The sequence below is a fragment of the Panicum hallii genome, chromosome 4 (assembly GCF_002211085.1).
Source record: "Panicum hallii strain FIL2 chromosome 4, PHallii_v3.1, whole genome shotgun sequence".
Classification (NCBI taxonomy): Eukaryota; Viridiplantae; Streptophyta; class Magnoliopsida; order Poales; family Poaceae; genus Panicum; species Panicum hallii.
Genome location: NC_038045.1, coordinates 2179543 through 2192336, shown reverse-complemented (window position 1 = coordinate 2192336; position 12794 = coordinate 2179543). Strand labels below are relative to the sequence as shown.

Genomic DNA, 12794 nt, shown 5'->3' with positions numbered 1-12794 from the left:
TTGCACTAAGGAGATGTTTGGATTCAAGTGTTAATATCTAAAAGTGTTAAAGTTATCACTAGTCCATCCAAATCCAAATAGGAGTGCTAATGAGTAGATCAAATTTTAGCCAAGACTTAGCAAAAGTATAAGTGCTAGTAGATGCTAAAATTTAATACTCAACTTTAGCCCATCCAAACATACCCTGTGCCCTTCCAAGTACTACGAGGTATAGATTTCATTGCGATGAAATGCCACGAATCATTTGGCTGTGAGAATTCATCAGAAATGCTGTGTTCTTTTTTCAGAAATTCTGAATGACAGAGAGGAGCGAGACTAGATGTTGTGGATGTCTTAAAAACTTAGCATGCCAGTTGTCTTATACGAGAAATAATTACAGGCCCGCCAAAAAGGAATCTGCCAGCATGAAGACTTGTGCAGTTCTGTGGGGTTGCACAGTTGCCATGCATGTAAGCCACGCGGCCACGCCTTTGCATTGGAACGATAACTCAATCTAAAAGGGTCACAAGGCACACCAATTCTGCGGCATTGCATCTTCCCCTCTACAGCAAAATGGCTTAAACCTGAGCACCGAGCTAGAAATGTAGTGTCCCACCGTAATGCTGGTTGACATAATCCTACAATATGATCATACAATTAGATGCCAATAGAGTCTTGTTATGTAAAGCGCCATCAGAGAAGTTTGGTAATCAAATAACCGAATAACACGGCCTTTCCAAGTGATCAACTGATGACAAAGCACCAAGCTGATGCATGCAGAAAAATCTAGATTGTTACATGATCAGATGCAAGTGTGGAATGTATGGAACAACTGAGATTGTAAAAATGTAAGATGAAACCAACTCTCAAACATGATGCGATAAACTTAAAATCAGGAAAAAAATGACAGGCAATTCAAAGTTCGAAACAAATGAATAAATATGATATTTCATCACTGAAGTTGGTAGAAGACACAAGAAAGAGCCCATGGCATTATATACATCAAATAATGACTAGATATGTAGAATTCACCTGTAGAAAAGGAAGAATACTATCGTGTAATTCCAGAAAGAACTCTGATTCTGATGCAAACCTGCAATGAGATAACTTATGTAAATCATATACCGATATTATTTCATGACTTAAGAACATTTGTAGCAATTTGATGGTCACAAGAGCTAGATGTATCCAATGGTGCTTGAATAGTTTCGTACTTTACCTTTTCAGAAGGCAAAAACATTTGTAAAGCTCTTCAATGTCAGTTTCAACCTTCAGTTGTATATGCTGTCTAAGTAGCTCGGATAGACAGGAAAGTGTTTCATTCCATTCTTCACTACCTGAAGTTGGACACAAAGGTAGGAATGAAGCAACAGGCTCTAAAACAGAAGATAATGGTCGGCTACAGCTGGAATCTGTTTGTTGCTCTGCAATCACCTTCAGAATCAGGCAACTGCTAACTCTAAACTGTTCAATCCATTTCTGAGAACTTCCTGGTGGGAGAAAAATCCCTGGGTCTTTTGGATCATCAGCTCTGCCATCATTAAGAGATTTATTTTCAGCTCCACTGACATTAGGAGATTTACTTTCAGAAACATTGGAAGTGTTGCATGTTTTATCTCCTGATCTGTGTAATGGAAGCGCGCTAAACAAATCAGCCTTCACATCCTCAGGTAATTCCTGTAGAACTGTGAAATCTGCTTGGCTTAGAGAATCAGGCATCAAATCAAGCTGTGTAACACATTTTGATGTTCTCTGAACTAATTCACAGGCTCTTGAGCATGAAGCATCATTGGCTGCTTTAACTTCTGATAGCTGTTTAACAGATTTTCCCTGGGAGGTAACAGCAAAAGTTAGTATAGCGGAACTTGCACCATTATGTTTCCAGTGATAAAGCTCACCTTAGTATCTTCCTCAAAATGCATGGAGTCTTTGTGATCTCTGTATCCTTGAAGGTTTGCATCACCAGCAGGTACAGAGTTCTGAGTAACTGCTGGCAAAGCAAGAGACTTTGAACTACTTTCCTTGCCCTTATCACTATCGAGGGTTTTCAGCAGACCTTGCAATTCTCCCTTGTACATGTCATTCATTTCAGACATTATTTCCGGAGGTAGGTTTTTCAGGACCTCCAAGTCAAGTTGGGATAATGGCGGCAGCTCGACATTATGAGTTCCAGAAGACCTATCGCTTCTAAGGTTCAATTCTGATGAATGCGTTGTCGCAGCAATAGATAATGGTCCAGATCTTCTCAAATCCTGCAGGATGCTAGCCCCTACAGAAGCTCCAAACAGTCAATATGTATATATTCCCTATTGAACAGAACACAGTCAACACCATGAACATAGCTTCACATGACTGCAGCAGTTGCCAAATACCTGCAACATCAACATTCCCCAACATCTCACCGTGGCGTTTCTCAAGTTTTGCAGCTGGTGAAGCAAGCCATGATTCAAGCATATTCCCTTGTGGTGCTTCATTGAAGAATGAGAACCATTAGGATTATGTAGCTACTTTGTTACTAAATATTATTTTAGCGTGGAAGCATTTGAGAATTAAAGGGGTTGTAAGAACTGCTGACTTGTCCCATCAATATACAGTATAGGCATCTTGAGATATAATTTTATTTCAGGCAATATTAAACAAGAGTGTTTCCTTTGAAAGAAAAACATTGCATAGTGCTAAAAAAAACTGGAAATGTTACAAAGGACTGTAGCCACATGTGATGGGAATATTGCAGTGGTTCCAGCATTTCAATTTTGTCAAACGTTCAGGAATCAAATGCTAAGTTGCTGGTAAGCATTCAAGCCACTGCTCTTTCTCTAAACAGTAGCAGTGTCATCAGCTACCACCAATCTTAACAGTATCCACTAAAAAGATTCTAGAATCAATGGATAGACAAATAGTGCACCCTAGACTTAACGTTTCAGATGTAGTTGTTACTGTTAAGTTTTAACTTTTAAGACATACTTGACTCTGAGATACCTACAATCAGATGAAGATGCACAACAACCACACCTTTCGTTATTTTATCAAAGAAATGAAGTTTTTCTATCACTACTGAAATATGAAAAGTATATTTACAACAGACCAAAGGGGATAGAAAATTATTAGAAAGAAGCCAAATGGCTAAAGATACCTCCCCGAGCTAAATCTGCATGCTCAAGTTTTGACATTGCCAATCCAACTCCACGAACTTCCTTCACATCTGGAATACGAGATTGCACAACTTAGTCATCAACACAGTAATGACAGCATAAGGGAAGTCCAAAGATATGGGTATTTCATTAAATATATATAGCATATAACGTATAAATTTATAAAAGAATGTATTGAATTTACCAAGACGAAGAGCTGAAAATAATTGTTTTGCAATTCTCTGGAGAGTGACAAAACTGTCTGTTGCACCTGCAATCTTTGAAACAGTACACGGAGGTAAAGATCAGAAATTAAAAGAATGCAAAATGCACCTGGTAACATTAAACATTTCTGCATTACAAAAGTTTAGAAGCAAATAATATATAATAGTGTGCCCTTCAGAAGTCATAGTGCAGGATAAACACATAGCTCCATGTGCCATCACACTTACATACCATAATAACTTGATACAGAAAACAAAATACTAAAAAGCTACGGTTATGTACTACTGGTATCCCTTAAAAAAATTTAAGAATATGTATTCTTATGCACCCGTGAACCCCGTACCGTCATGGATCGACTCGTGGTTTCACAGTCACCACATCCCATATACTTTATTGGCTCTCCCGCACCTTCCCTTCTTGTTTTCACCTTCAAGGCAAACATTCAGTTGATGCATTCATCGTACAAATGAATGGAAAGTGTAGTCAGTCGAAACAACCTTAAGGGTAATAGTACGTCCCTGAACTCCACAGCCCTGCAAGCGTAGAGACACCTCCTTGCAGAGGTTGGTAAGAAAATGCTCAGCCTGCAACCAACATTAAAGTGATGAAACATGAAAGGGCATAGTGCTATAATGATACAGAACAGAGAAACAGAAAGGACCCACATCTTTGTTGTCATTAAATCTGACTCCCCAGTTGATTTCAGCACCCACAGATTTTGTTTCCTGCATTGTGTGCGGAGGACAATACTTAGTAGGTTACATTGGAGTAACTATTTAATATCACTAAACTATTGTTACAATTTTTCATTCTGAAGGGTTAGACAAGATGTTAGAAAAAAAAAATATAAAGAAGGAACTCTAAACAACTACCCTTCATGCTTTATGCTAGTGCCCCATTTATATATAAGCGTACTCTCCGTAAATTTAAAATTTAATACCAATCCAAGAAAAAAGAACATAACTACTTCATGATATGTTCAACTAATCAGCCACTATACACAGAAGATGACATGTACAGTTCTGCAACCTAAACTCAACTAACATGGAACTACAAGCTCCCAAATTATTACCTTGACAAAAAAGCAGTCACTGCAACTATATCGGCAATTGAACAAGTAAAGCAAACAGACTCACTAGCCCAACCAGGCAGCCCAAAACAGACTCACAACTGGCAAGACTTTGCATGTGTATCCATCAATCAGGCAGCCCTATTGCATTAATTAAAGCTGGACAGTTTAAATTTTTATCTATTTCTTAGACGTTCTTAGGAGCCTGACCAGAGCAACACAGCTGCCTGTTCCTGGTCTTTCTATCCCCGACGCCAGTCAAGTCCAGTTTTCAGTAAAGCAAGATAGGTGCAGGTGTTCACAACTGAAATATTAAATGAGATGCTCTTTTTTTTTTCCTACCTGAACAGAACCAACAACTGAATTATCAATTCCTCTGCAATAGTTCCATAAAAGATCACCAATCTTTTTTCCAAAGTCCTTGTGGAGGGCATCCTACAAAAGAAGCAACGGCATGTAGTAACCATATTTGGAGGTAGTCAGTGGAGAAACCACATCTATAAGCTTAAAGAATATGGTATGCATTGCCTAAAAAAAGAATATGGTATGCATTATGTGACCATCACACAGTAGATGACCCAGGTACTGTTCTTCTGATTTGTAAACAGCACAATCATTTTATGCTGATAAGTAAATGGCATTTAAAGTCGAGACTGAAACACAATATTACACCTGTAAAATAAAAGACTGCAACATTCACTTTTACTTCCATGAGGAAGGGGATTGGTTTATGTTACACCAAAACAAATAGTGCCAACAAACCTTTGAAATGTTGCGAAGTTGGCCACAATATTCAATTTCTTTGCTTTTCAATTTAGTAGAAACTGTATGACCAATGCCAGGAAGTGCTTTGATAGAGAGACTGCTTAAGTAATCATCAGCCTGTAACAAATACATGTTGCAGTAAGTAAATTGCATGTCTCTATGAGCATCATGCTATTAACAGTGGCCAGACACGCAGTTAGAAACAACATGCATGTACCTTTTCAGAGGGAATGAAGCATTGTCCATTCGGCTTTGCGGATCTGGTAGCTAACCGAGCTAGGAGCATGTTTTCAGCAATACCTGCACTAGCAGTACACTTAGTTGCATGAAAAATCTCACTTCTGATTCTCCGTGTTACTTCCTCAGGATCATCATCCAAGCATTCAGTCATATCCAAAAAAGCTTCGTCACAGCTCAAAGCCTGAATTGTGGATAACATTATCAGAAATTGTTTATGGAGATCTCATAATCTAACTGTGGGGCGTACCACCAACGAACATGTACTGTGACTAGCATGGATAATACTGGAATGTACCTGAACCTTACTGCAATGTTTGTGCAAAGTCCCATAGAACTGATCAGCAACCTACAAGAATTCAAAGTATCTCCAATTATCAAATTCAAAAAAAGGAGAAAAAAAAAGGGAAGCCTTAGCCATTAAATGAAGTAACTAAAATCCTTGAAGATATACCTCCTCATATGCATCAAAGTTATATGGAACAATCATTAGGTGAGGACAGCGAGCTTTAGCATCTCTAACAAACATGCCAGCTTTTATTCCTGGAATTCACCATGCAACCTATGTTCAAATATGTTCGTAGAACTAAATTATAAGTTTGAATTGTAACAGAAAATAAAATAGCAGCACCATAATTTCGTGCCGGATAGTTTGCAGATGATATTTCTGCTGTTCCTTTAGGATTGTCCGAATGGCAAACTGCTACTGGTTTATCATGCAGATCTGGCATATTTCTGATGACGACAGACACAAAAAAGCAATCCTGGTGGAGAGATTATGTCAGCGATCACAATAATTAAGTATAACACAAGCAATTCAAGCATATTCCTGATTAGAACTGGTACCAAATACATCTTGGAATTGCAGGGTATGGAAAAGGGGAAATATAAAAAATGACTTCCAATTAGTGATGAATTCAACTAGTGACTATAACTTGGACTGAACCTTTCAAGCATAAACTTAGTTTTATGTACATCTGCTTATCTCTAGGGGAAGGTGTTGACTCTGTTTCACATAGAATCCATCAGCAGTAATCTTTATTCATTGTTGGATGGATCTACAGTAGTCAGTAGGTAGTTGCATTCACGATTCAGCATATGGTTAGCACTTTGTACACAATCATATTCCCAAGAAGATATTTTGTTCTTTAAAAGTACATTATTAATTCATCATGCTTACTGGATTGAGAACTATATTAGAAATCCATACTGCAAACTGTCTGACTTCGTATATTTAGAGGGTTGTTTAGCTTTCTGCAACCAAGCAGGATATGACAACAAAACTAATATGCCCAAGAGCAGAGCAGAAACTACAGATCACATTCATAATTTGGAATATTGGTACAAAAGAAATTTTTTCTTTGATAAGAATTCAGCATTCAAGATGCAACTCTATATCTATAGCTCACCATAGGACTACAAGATTACCATATCAATATGAATAATTGTTTTCTTCTTCCCTGAATGATCAGCATTCGACTTAATGCTTTTAGCTTCTAGTAAATTTGAGAAGCGCTTTCTGTACCGATTCCTCCATGTCCCAATGAAGTGCAGTCGAGAGTACTTGAACACCAAACAAGATCATAAAAACTAATCAGTATGACCAAAAACTGCATGAACAATGCACGGGAAGATATGTGATGTCATCATTAAGTAGAAGCAGCAATGCTAGTAGCAGAGGATTAAAAAAATAAAATGACCAACAGTAGAGCACCATATGTGAAAATGACAGATCAAGTATTGTCATTTGTTCCAACAGAATACCTTGAAATAATTTTCAACAAAATTTGGGTCTGTAAGGGTTGAATGTGGCCAACTAGAAGGTTTAGCTGCACTTTTCTCCAGCAGAACAGACAAATGGCTGCCTGTGGAGCTTGTACTGCATAAGTTTGAACACCTTGACTTAGCATCAGGGGACTGAGCCACACCAAATTTACCATCCATGTCATTACCCTTCCTCTCTGAACATGCAGTTTCACAATCATACTCACCCTCATCAACTGCAAAATCTCCACTAACTCTTTCTTCAAATGCTGATGCCTTATGTTCATCCGAGGATAACGAGTCCTTTGATAACTCCGTATTATCCAATGAAACTTCACTTTCAAACTCCCCACTTTGACACAGTGATCCCTCCTGAGCAGACGAAGATTGGAACTCAATGTCCTTATTTTGATTGTTTTGCTCCCCCTGGTGGCGTATTTCATTTTGTTTCTCAGAAAAGAAAGCAGAAAGCTTCATCTGCTTTCGGCTTGAAGAGCTATTCTGACTTATTTGATAGGGAGCACCTAAATTAAAAATAGGGAAAAAGAAAAGCATAAGATGCAAAGCTATGTGCATACAAGCATATGAAGTCACAAGTGCATACAAGCTATGTGCATCGTCAGCTTATGCCTACGGTGCAAAGCACCAACACAGGCTATGCAAACTTGTTATTCTAACCATGCCAACACTCTCACGGTGCAACTGGTCAGCCAAACATGCCAGAGAAGCTGTTTGCTGAGCCAGGCCGGGTTCAAGTCACGACACAAGCTTCTTAAGATGAAAATCAGGGGGACGTCTCTCCCCCCTGGTCGAGGGTTTTTTTTTTGTTATTCTTACCATAGATGAGGGCATATGTCCACAGAACTAAGTGAAATAGTGTAGGATCGCAATTTCACATAGAAGTTTAATAAAGCATAGTTCTAATGAATTTATAGCAGTGCAGGGTTATCTATCTTAATCTAAGGGAAAAATTATTAAGAAAACATTGCTCATCATTAAAATAAAAATCTATTCCCAGGAGGAGTTTACAATCAGTGCGTGCATAACAATACAATAACAGCTCACCCAACCTTGTTACCAACAAGCGTGTTTACCAGCAACAAGTTCAATCTAGCTACAGCGCTAATTCATAAGCAAAAGCTGCGGTAATTAAGCAGATAATCCAGAAAAGCACTACACTGACTACAAAAGGTGATCAAGGACAAGAAAAAATACAACTGAGGAGCCGGTTCTCTGCCAGAGAATCCACCACCCATGCCGGCTTCACAACAGGAAGTCCCTTGCTGAATGCTCTGGATCAAACAGCACATGATAATCATTATCAAGCCAGAAGCATACTAACAGCAACTCTGAGGCACCCTTCCCTTGCCCTCCACTTATATACCTTAGATTCTTCATTTTGCTATCAGGCAGGTTGGTGCAAACAATGTGTGTCACCGTATGCCTGGAGAAGTAGTTGACAAAACGCCCGCCATTGTTCAGCATAATCTCCTTCAGTTCCTAAAAATCCCCCCAAACAAAAAAAGAGTTTAGATCGACACGACCCCCACTGGTCTAGCTACAAAATTCAGTTGCGACCAAATTAGGCGCGAGAAATGCTTAGAATGACATGGTGGTACGCTGCAGACACCTGGCTAGAAGGGATGGTAAAGCCGTCGACGAATATGGAGACCCCGGCGAACAATCCGCCGGTGGCCGCGCCGGAGGTGGAGGCATCGGCGTCGAACTGCGCGGCGAGCTTGCTGTTCTTCGCGGCCATGTAGCTGCCGAAGTCAGCGAACGGGGAGGAGGCGAAGGAGCGGCGAGGGTTTTTGGCGGGGGCAGCGTCGGGGTCGGAAGGGGACCCGCCGGCGGCCTCGTCCCTCGCCCTCTTCTGCCCCGGCGATGAGGCGGCCGCCGCCGCCGTCGACGGGGCGCGGCGGCCGGATGAGGTGGAGCTCATGGCCGCGGGGATCGGAGGGGAGGGGAGTAGCGGCGAGACGGGCGGGGAAATTGGGAGCGCGCGAGCCGAATGGTCAAGTGGCGACCGACCGAACGCGAGGCGCGCGGGGCGGCCGTGCGGGCGAATGCGGAGCGCCCGAAAGAAACGGTTGCCGGAGCCAGGACGAGTTCGTGGCGTGCAACTCGACGACTCGTGCTCATGCGGGTGACGTGCGGTGCGACCCAAGTACCCAACCGCCCTGGAGCGCCGAGTTCGCGGGGCGCCCCCGTGCCATCGGAAATTGACGGCCAAGGTTTTTCCGCTGATTTACTCCATCCGTGATGTTTGCTTAGACCGTCATATAAAACAAAACAGAAGGCTCACAATTCTTCATACTAGTTAGTTGCTCGAGCCACCTCGTTTAGGCTCACGAGCTGGTCCACCTTCGACTCTGATTCTGCGCTCGTTGTACAGTAGGGATGGCAAAAGAATCTTAAAAGGTGGTATAGATCTCAAATTTTAGCATAGATAATCTATGAGCTGAACTTTTTCTTCTTATTATAATTTTAAACTAAAATTATATAAAATATTAAGTTGGATTGTGAAGAGATCATTATAGTTATGATCCATTACCACCTCTAACAAAAGTACCACCGTAATGCAAGTCAGCATATTATCGGTGATCCGAGCTCCACCAAGAGGGGTCGAGCAGCGTGGCACGGGCGGATCTTACCTCAAGTTCTGTCCCACTTCATTTAACTCAAATCGAGCTCCACCCGTCGTACAACTGCACACCGCTAGTCTTCACCTCCCGCCTACCAATGTCGAACTTCTGGGTTGCGGCTTTGCCTCCATCTTCGAGGCAGCAGCATATTAGCGCGCTAGAGCTGGAGCTCCGCGGCTATAGTATAGTGGATCTTGGCCGGCAGCAGCAATAGTGTACTAAATCTCAGAGTTTTGTGTAGCTAAGCTATGATTGCGACTTTGTTGTACTCAGTGGCGTGATGTGTTGGGCAACAATGAAGATCTTCAAGTGAGCAGGCTGGAGCAGGCAGGCAAAGCTCCAGCGCAGAGAGCGAGTTCTTGCTGTGAGCGCAGCGGTTCGGTGGCTAGTTGCCTCCATCTTACCTCATAATGAGGAAATTGGAAACCCTACACGTATGGCACTTGCTATGTCTTGAACCTAGCAATTTGGTACTTCGAGTTGTTTCAGATAAAAAGGATTGTATCAGTGTAAGCCTATGAATCCTATTGCTCATTTGGATCGCGAGCAGCTTGAGCCAACTCGCTACAAGCAAGATCTTCAGCTCAGCTCGTTGCAAAATTCAATCAAGCCGAGTCGAGCTAACCACAAGAGTAAAAGAGCTGCGAGCTTTTTATCTAGTCCAATATATCACTTCTAATTAGATGATCTGGAAAGTCAAAAACCCACCTGCAGCATTCGGATATAAGGAGAAACGATCCGCGTCTTTCAAACGTCTTTCAGTTTGAGCTCTATTATAGTTGGAAAGTCATATATGTTAATGATTGTTGTAACTTGCGACTAATTTCATCATATCAAGCCGCTGTATGGAAATACTTGATTTATTTTACAATTATCAAGTCTTATAAAAATATTCTAGTGCAGAAGTTACTTGTCATATTATCTATAAATAATGTCATCTTAAGCATCGAGTTAACATAGATCCGCGTGCGATGCGGGCTTTCGAACTTTCGTCAAATACTAGACCAAAGGCTTATCTTCAAATAGAAGATTTTTGAAGCACGGTAATGAATAGCTCCTCATTTAAGTTGTTTAAAGGTTTACAATATATAGGAAGTCATGTTGTATTAATAGCTGATTCCACATTATCATATTAATCGTTAGCTATATCTCTCTGTTAGCTACAGGTAGCAGCAGCAGGTTGTATCTCCCATTCGTTGAATCGCTCATCAACCAAACTTTTACACGCACCCGGATTAGCTGGGCCGGCTCCAGCTGCCTGCCGCACATATACGGCTGAGCAGAAACAAACACGGTAGGCTGATGCGGATGCTGATCCGGAGAAAAGCCCGCACGGGCGCGCTAGAAAATAATAACAGCCAGCCAGCGGGGGCGCGCGGTGGGGCAGCCTCTCCAGAGAGCACGGGCGCACGGCCAGGGGCCACCCCCAAGCGGGCACGGGGCGCAGGCAGGAGCGCGACGCGGAGGGGGAGGGTGGTGGAGTGGTGGTGGTGGAGACGGACGCGAGCGCGAGGGAGGAGAAACCGAAGCGAGCGAGCGCAAAAAAGACCAAAAAAACCAAGGAGACCAGGGGCAGGGGGCGCGCAAAGGGAGGAGCCCAGAGCAGGGGTAGGGAAGAAAATAAACTACTGGCCAAACCCTAGCCGAGCCCCGGGTCCGCTCACCGCCTCCCCCCCACCCACCTGCCCCCCGCCCTCGCCGTCCGCGATGCGCCGGGCGAAGCCGCCGCAGCCGCAGCCGTCGCCGTCGCCGGAGATCCGGTACCGCGGCGTGCGGAGGCGGCCGTCGGGGCGCTACGCCGCCGAGATCCGGGACCCGGCTAAGAAGACCCCGATCTGGCTCGGCACCTTCGACTCCGCCGAGGCCGCCGCGCGCGCCTACGACGCCGCCGCCCGATCCCTCCGCGGGCCCACCGCCCGCACCAACTTCCCCAGCGCCGCGGCCCCCGCGCCGCGGCACAGCAGGCCTCCCGCCGCCTCCGCCGCAGCGCAGGCGGCTGCGGCGGCAGCAGCGGCCACGTCCAGCCACAGCAGCACCGTAGAGTCGTGGAGCGACGGCGCGACCCGCGCCGCCGCCGCCGCCCTGGCGCGCAGCGCCGCCCCGACGGAGGAGAAGGACGAGGAGGACTGCCGCAGCTACTGCGGATCCTCGTCGTCCGTCCTCTGCGAAGACGCCGGCGGCGACGACGCGGCCGCCTCCCGCGCGCCCCTGCCGTTCGATCTGAACCTGCCGCCGCCTCATGACGCGGCCACCGAGGCCGATCAGATGGGTGCCCGCTACGACACGCTGCTCCGCCTCTAGCTCACGAGAACGACGGGGATTCCGTCCGAGCCAGGAATCAGAGAAAGGATCGGGACCAGCTGCTCTCTGCTCCGCCCTTGTCCTGCTTTGGCTGCTGATCCGGTGGTGTTCTCTCGCTAGATGGATAATTCTTGCCTTTTCCCTTTCTTTTTCTTCTTTTTTTCTTCTTTCTTACCACGATGATGAAGAAGATGATGATTCGATATGTGAATAATTCTGTCATATCCATGTAAGCTGCGAGGAAGGAAATCTGAGCTTTTCCTTATCTTTCTCTGGTATTTCGAGTGATATTCCTGCTGCTGTTGTTTCATTAGTTGGAAAGAATATGGAAGAAATCCAGAAAAAAATATTTATACAGACCATTTGCTGCTGCTTTATCATCTCAGTGGGTTTGTCTGACTGAACTGAGCTGAACATTGCTACAATAATCTACTACTAATTCATCAACTTATTTGCAAAACACCAAATCAATGCATGCCTTGCAAGTTACAAGGTGTCAAGTACAATGGGTAATGTTATCTGATTGTTCTAAGCTAATATTTGGATTAGATAAAGCTATCTGAATGTTCTAAGCTAATACTTTGATTATATTTTGCAGTGGTTCTTCTCTCAAGCTGCCTGATTCTATTCTTTGCTATTTCTTGTAAGCACTGGCTTAATAATAACTGGTCCTGTTGA

The 12794-nt window shown here is 43.4% G+C and overlaps 2 protein-coding genes across 2 annotated transcripts; one reads left to right on the top strand and one right to left on the bottom strand.

Annotated features, from left to right (window-relative positions):
* Positions 1-199: 199 nt before the first annotated feature.
* LOC112889406 (DNA repair protein REV1) lies at positions 200-9112 on the bottom strand. The gene is made up of 21 exons (XM_025956015.1): positions 8801-9112; positions 8555-8670; positions 8386-8462; positions 7171-7694; positions 6835-6969; positions 6038-6170; positions 5861-5949; positions 5705-5755; positions 5387-5590; positions 5167-5286; positions 4747-4839; positions 4001-4060; positions 3833-3919; positions 3679-3762; positions 3316-3388; positions 3113-3181; positions 2352-2447; positions 1878-2248; positions 1199-1809; positions 1012-1072; positions 200-617 (listed from the first exon to the last, which is right to left on the bottom strand). Exons 1-21 carry the CDS (start codon positions 9110-9112, stop codon positions 576-578), a joined length of 3408 nt encoding a protein of 1135 aa, XP_025811800.1. The 3' UTR covers positions 200-575.
* A 2094-nt stretch (positions 9113-11206) lies between these two features.
* On the top strand, positions 11207-12473 carry LOC112888354 (ethylene-responsive transcription factor 3-like). Its single transcript, XM_025954558.1, has one exon. The coding sequence runs from the start codon at positions 11523-11525 to the stop codon at positions 12114-12116; it is 594 nt and encodes a 197-aa protein (XP_025810343.1). The 5' UTR covers positions 11207-11522; the 3' UTR covers positions 12117-12473.
* The last annotated feature ends 321 nt before the right edge of the window (positions 12474-12794 follow it).

Bases quoted from the DNA above. Each gene is read 5' to 3' on its own strand.
- LOC112889406 (XM_025956015.1), bottom strand. From the start codon at position 9,112: ATGAGCTCCACCTCATCCGGCCGCCGCGCCCCGTCGACGGCGGCGGCG. The intron at 2,448-3,112 runs GTATCTTTAGCC...TCTTCAATGAAG, and splicing joins TGCAGATTTAGCTCGGGGAG to CACCACAAGGGAATATGCTT. The intron at 1,810-1,877 runs GTGAGCTTTATC...GTTACCTCCCAG, and splicing joins ATTTTGAGGAAGATACTAAG to GGAAAATCTGTTAAACAGCT.
- LOC112888354 (XM_025954558.1), top strand. From the start codon at position 11,523: ATGCGCCGGGCGAAGCCGCCGCAGCCGCAGCCGTCGCCGTCGCCGGAG.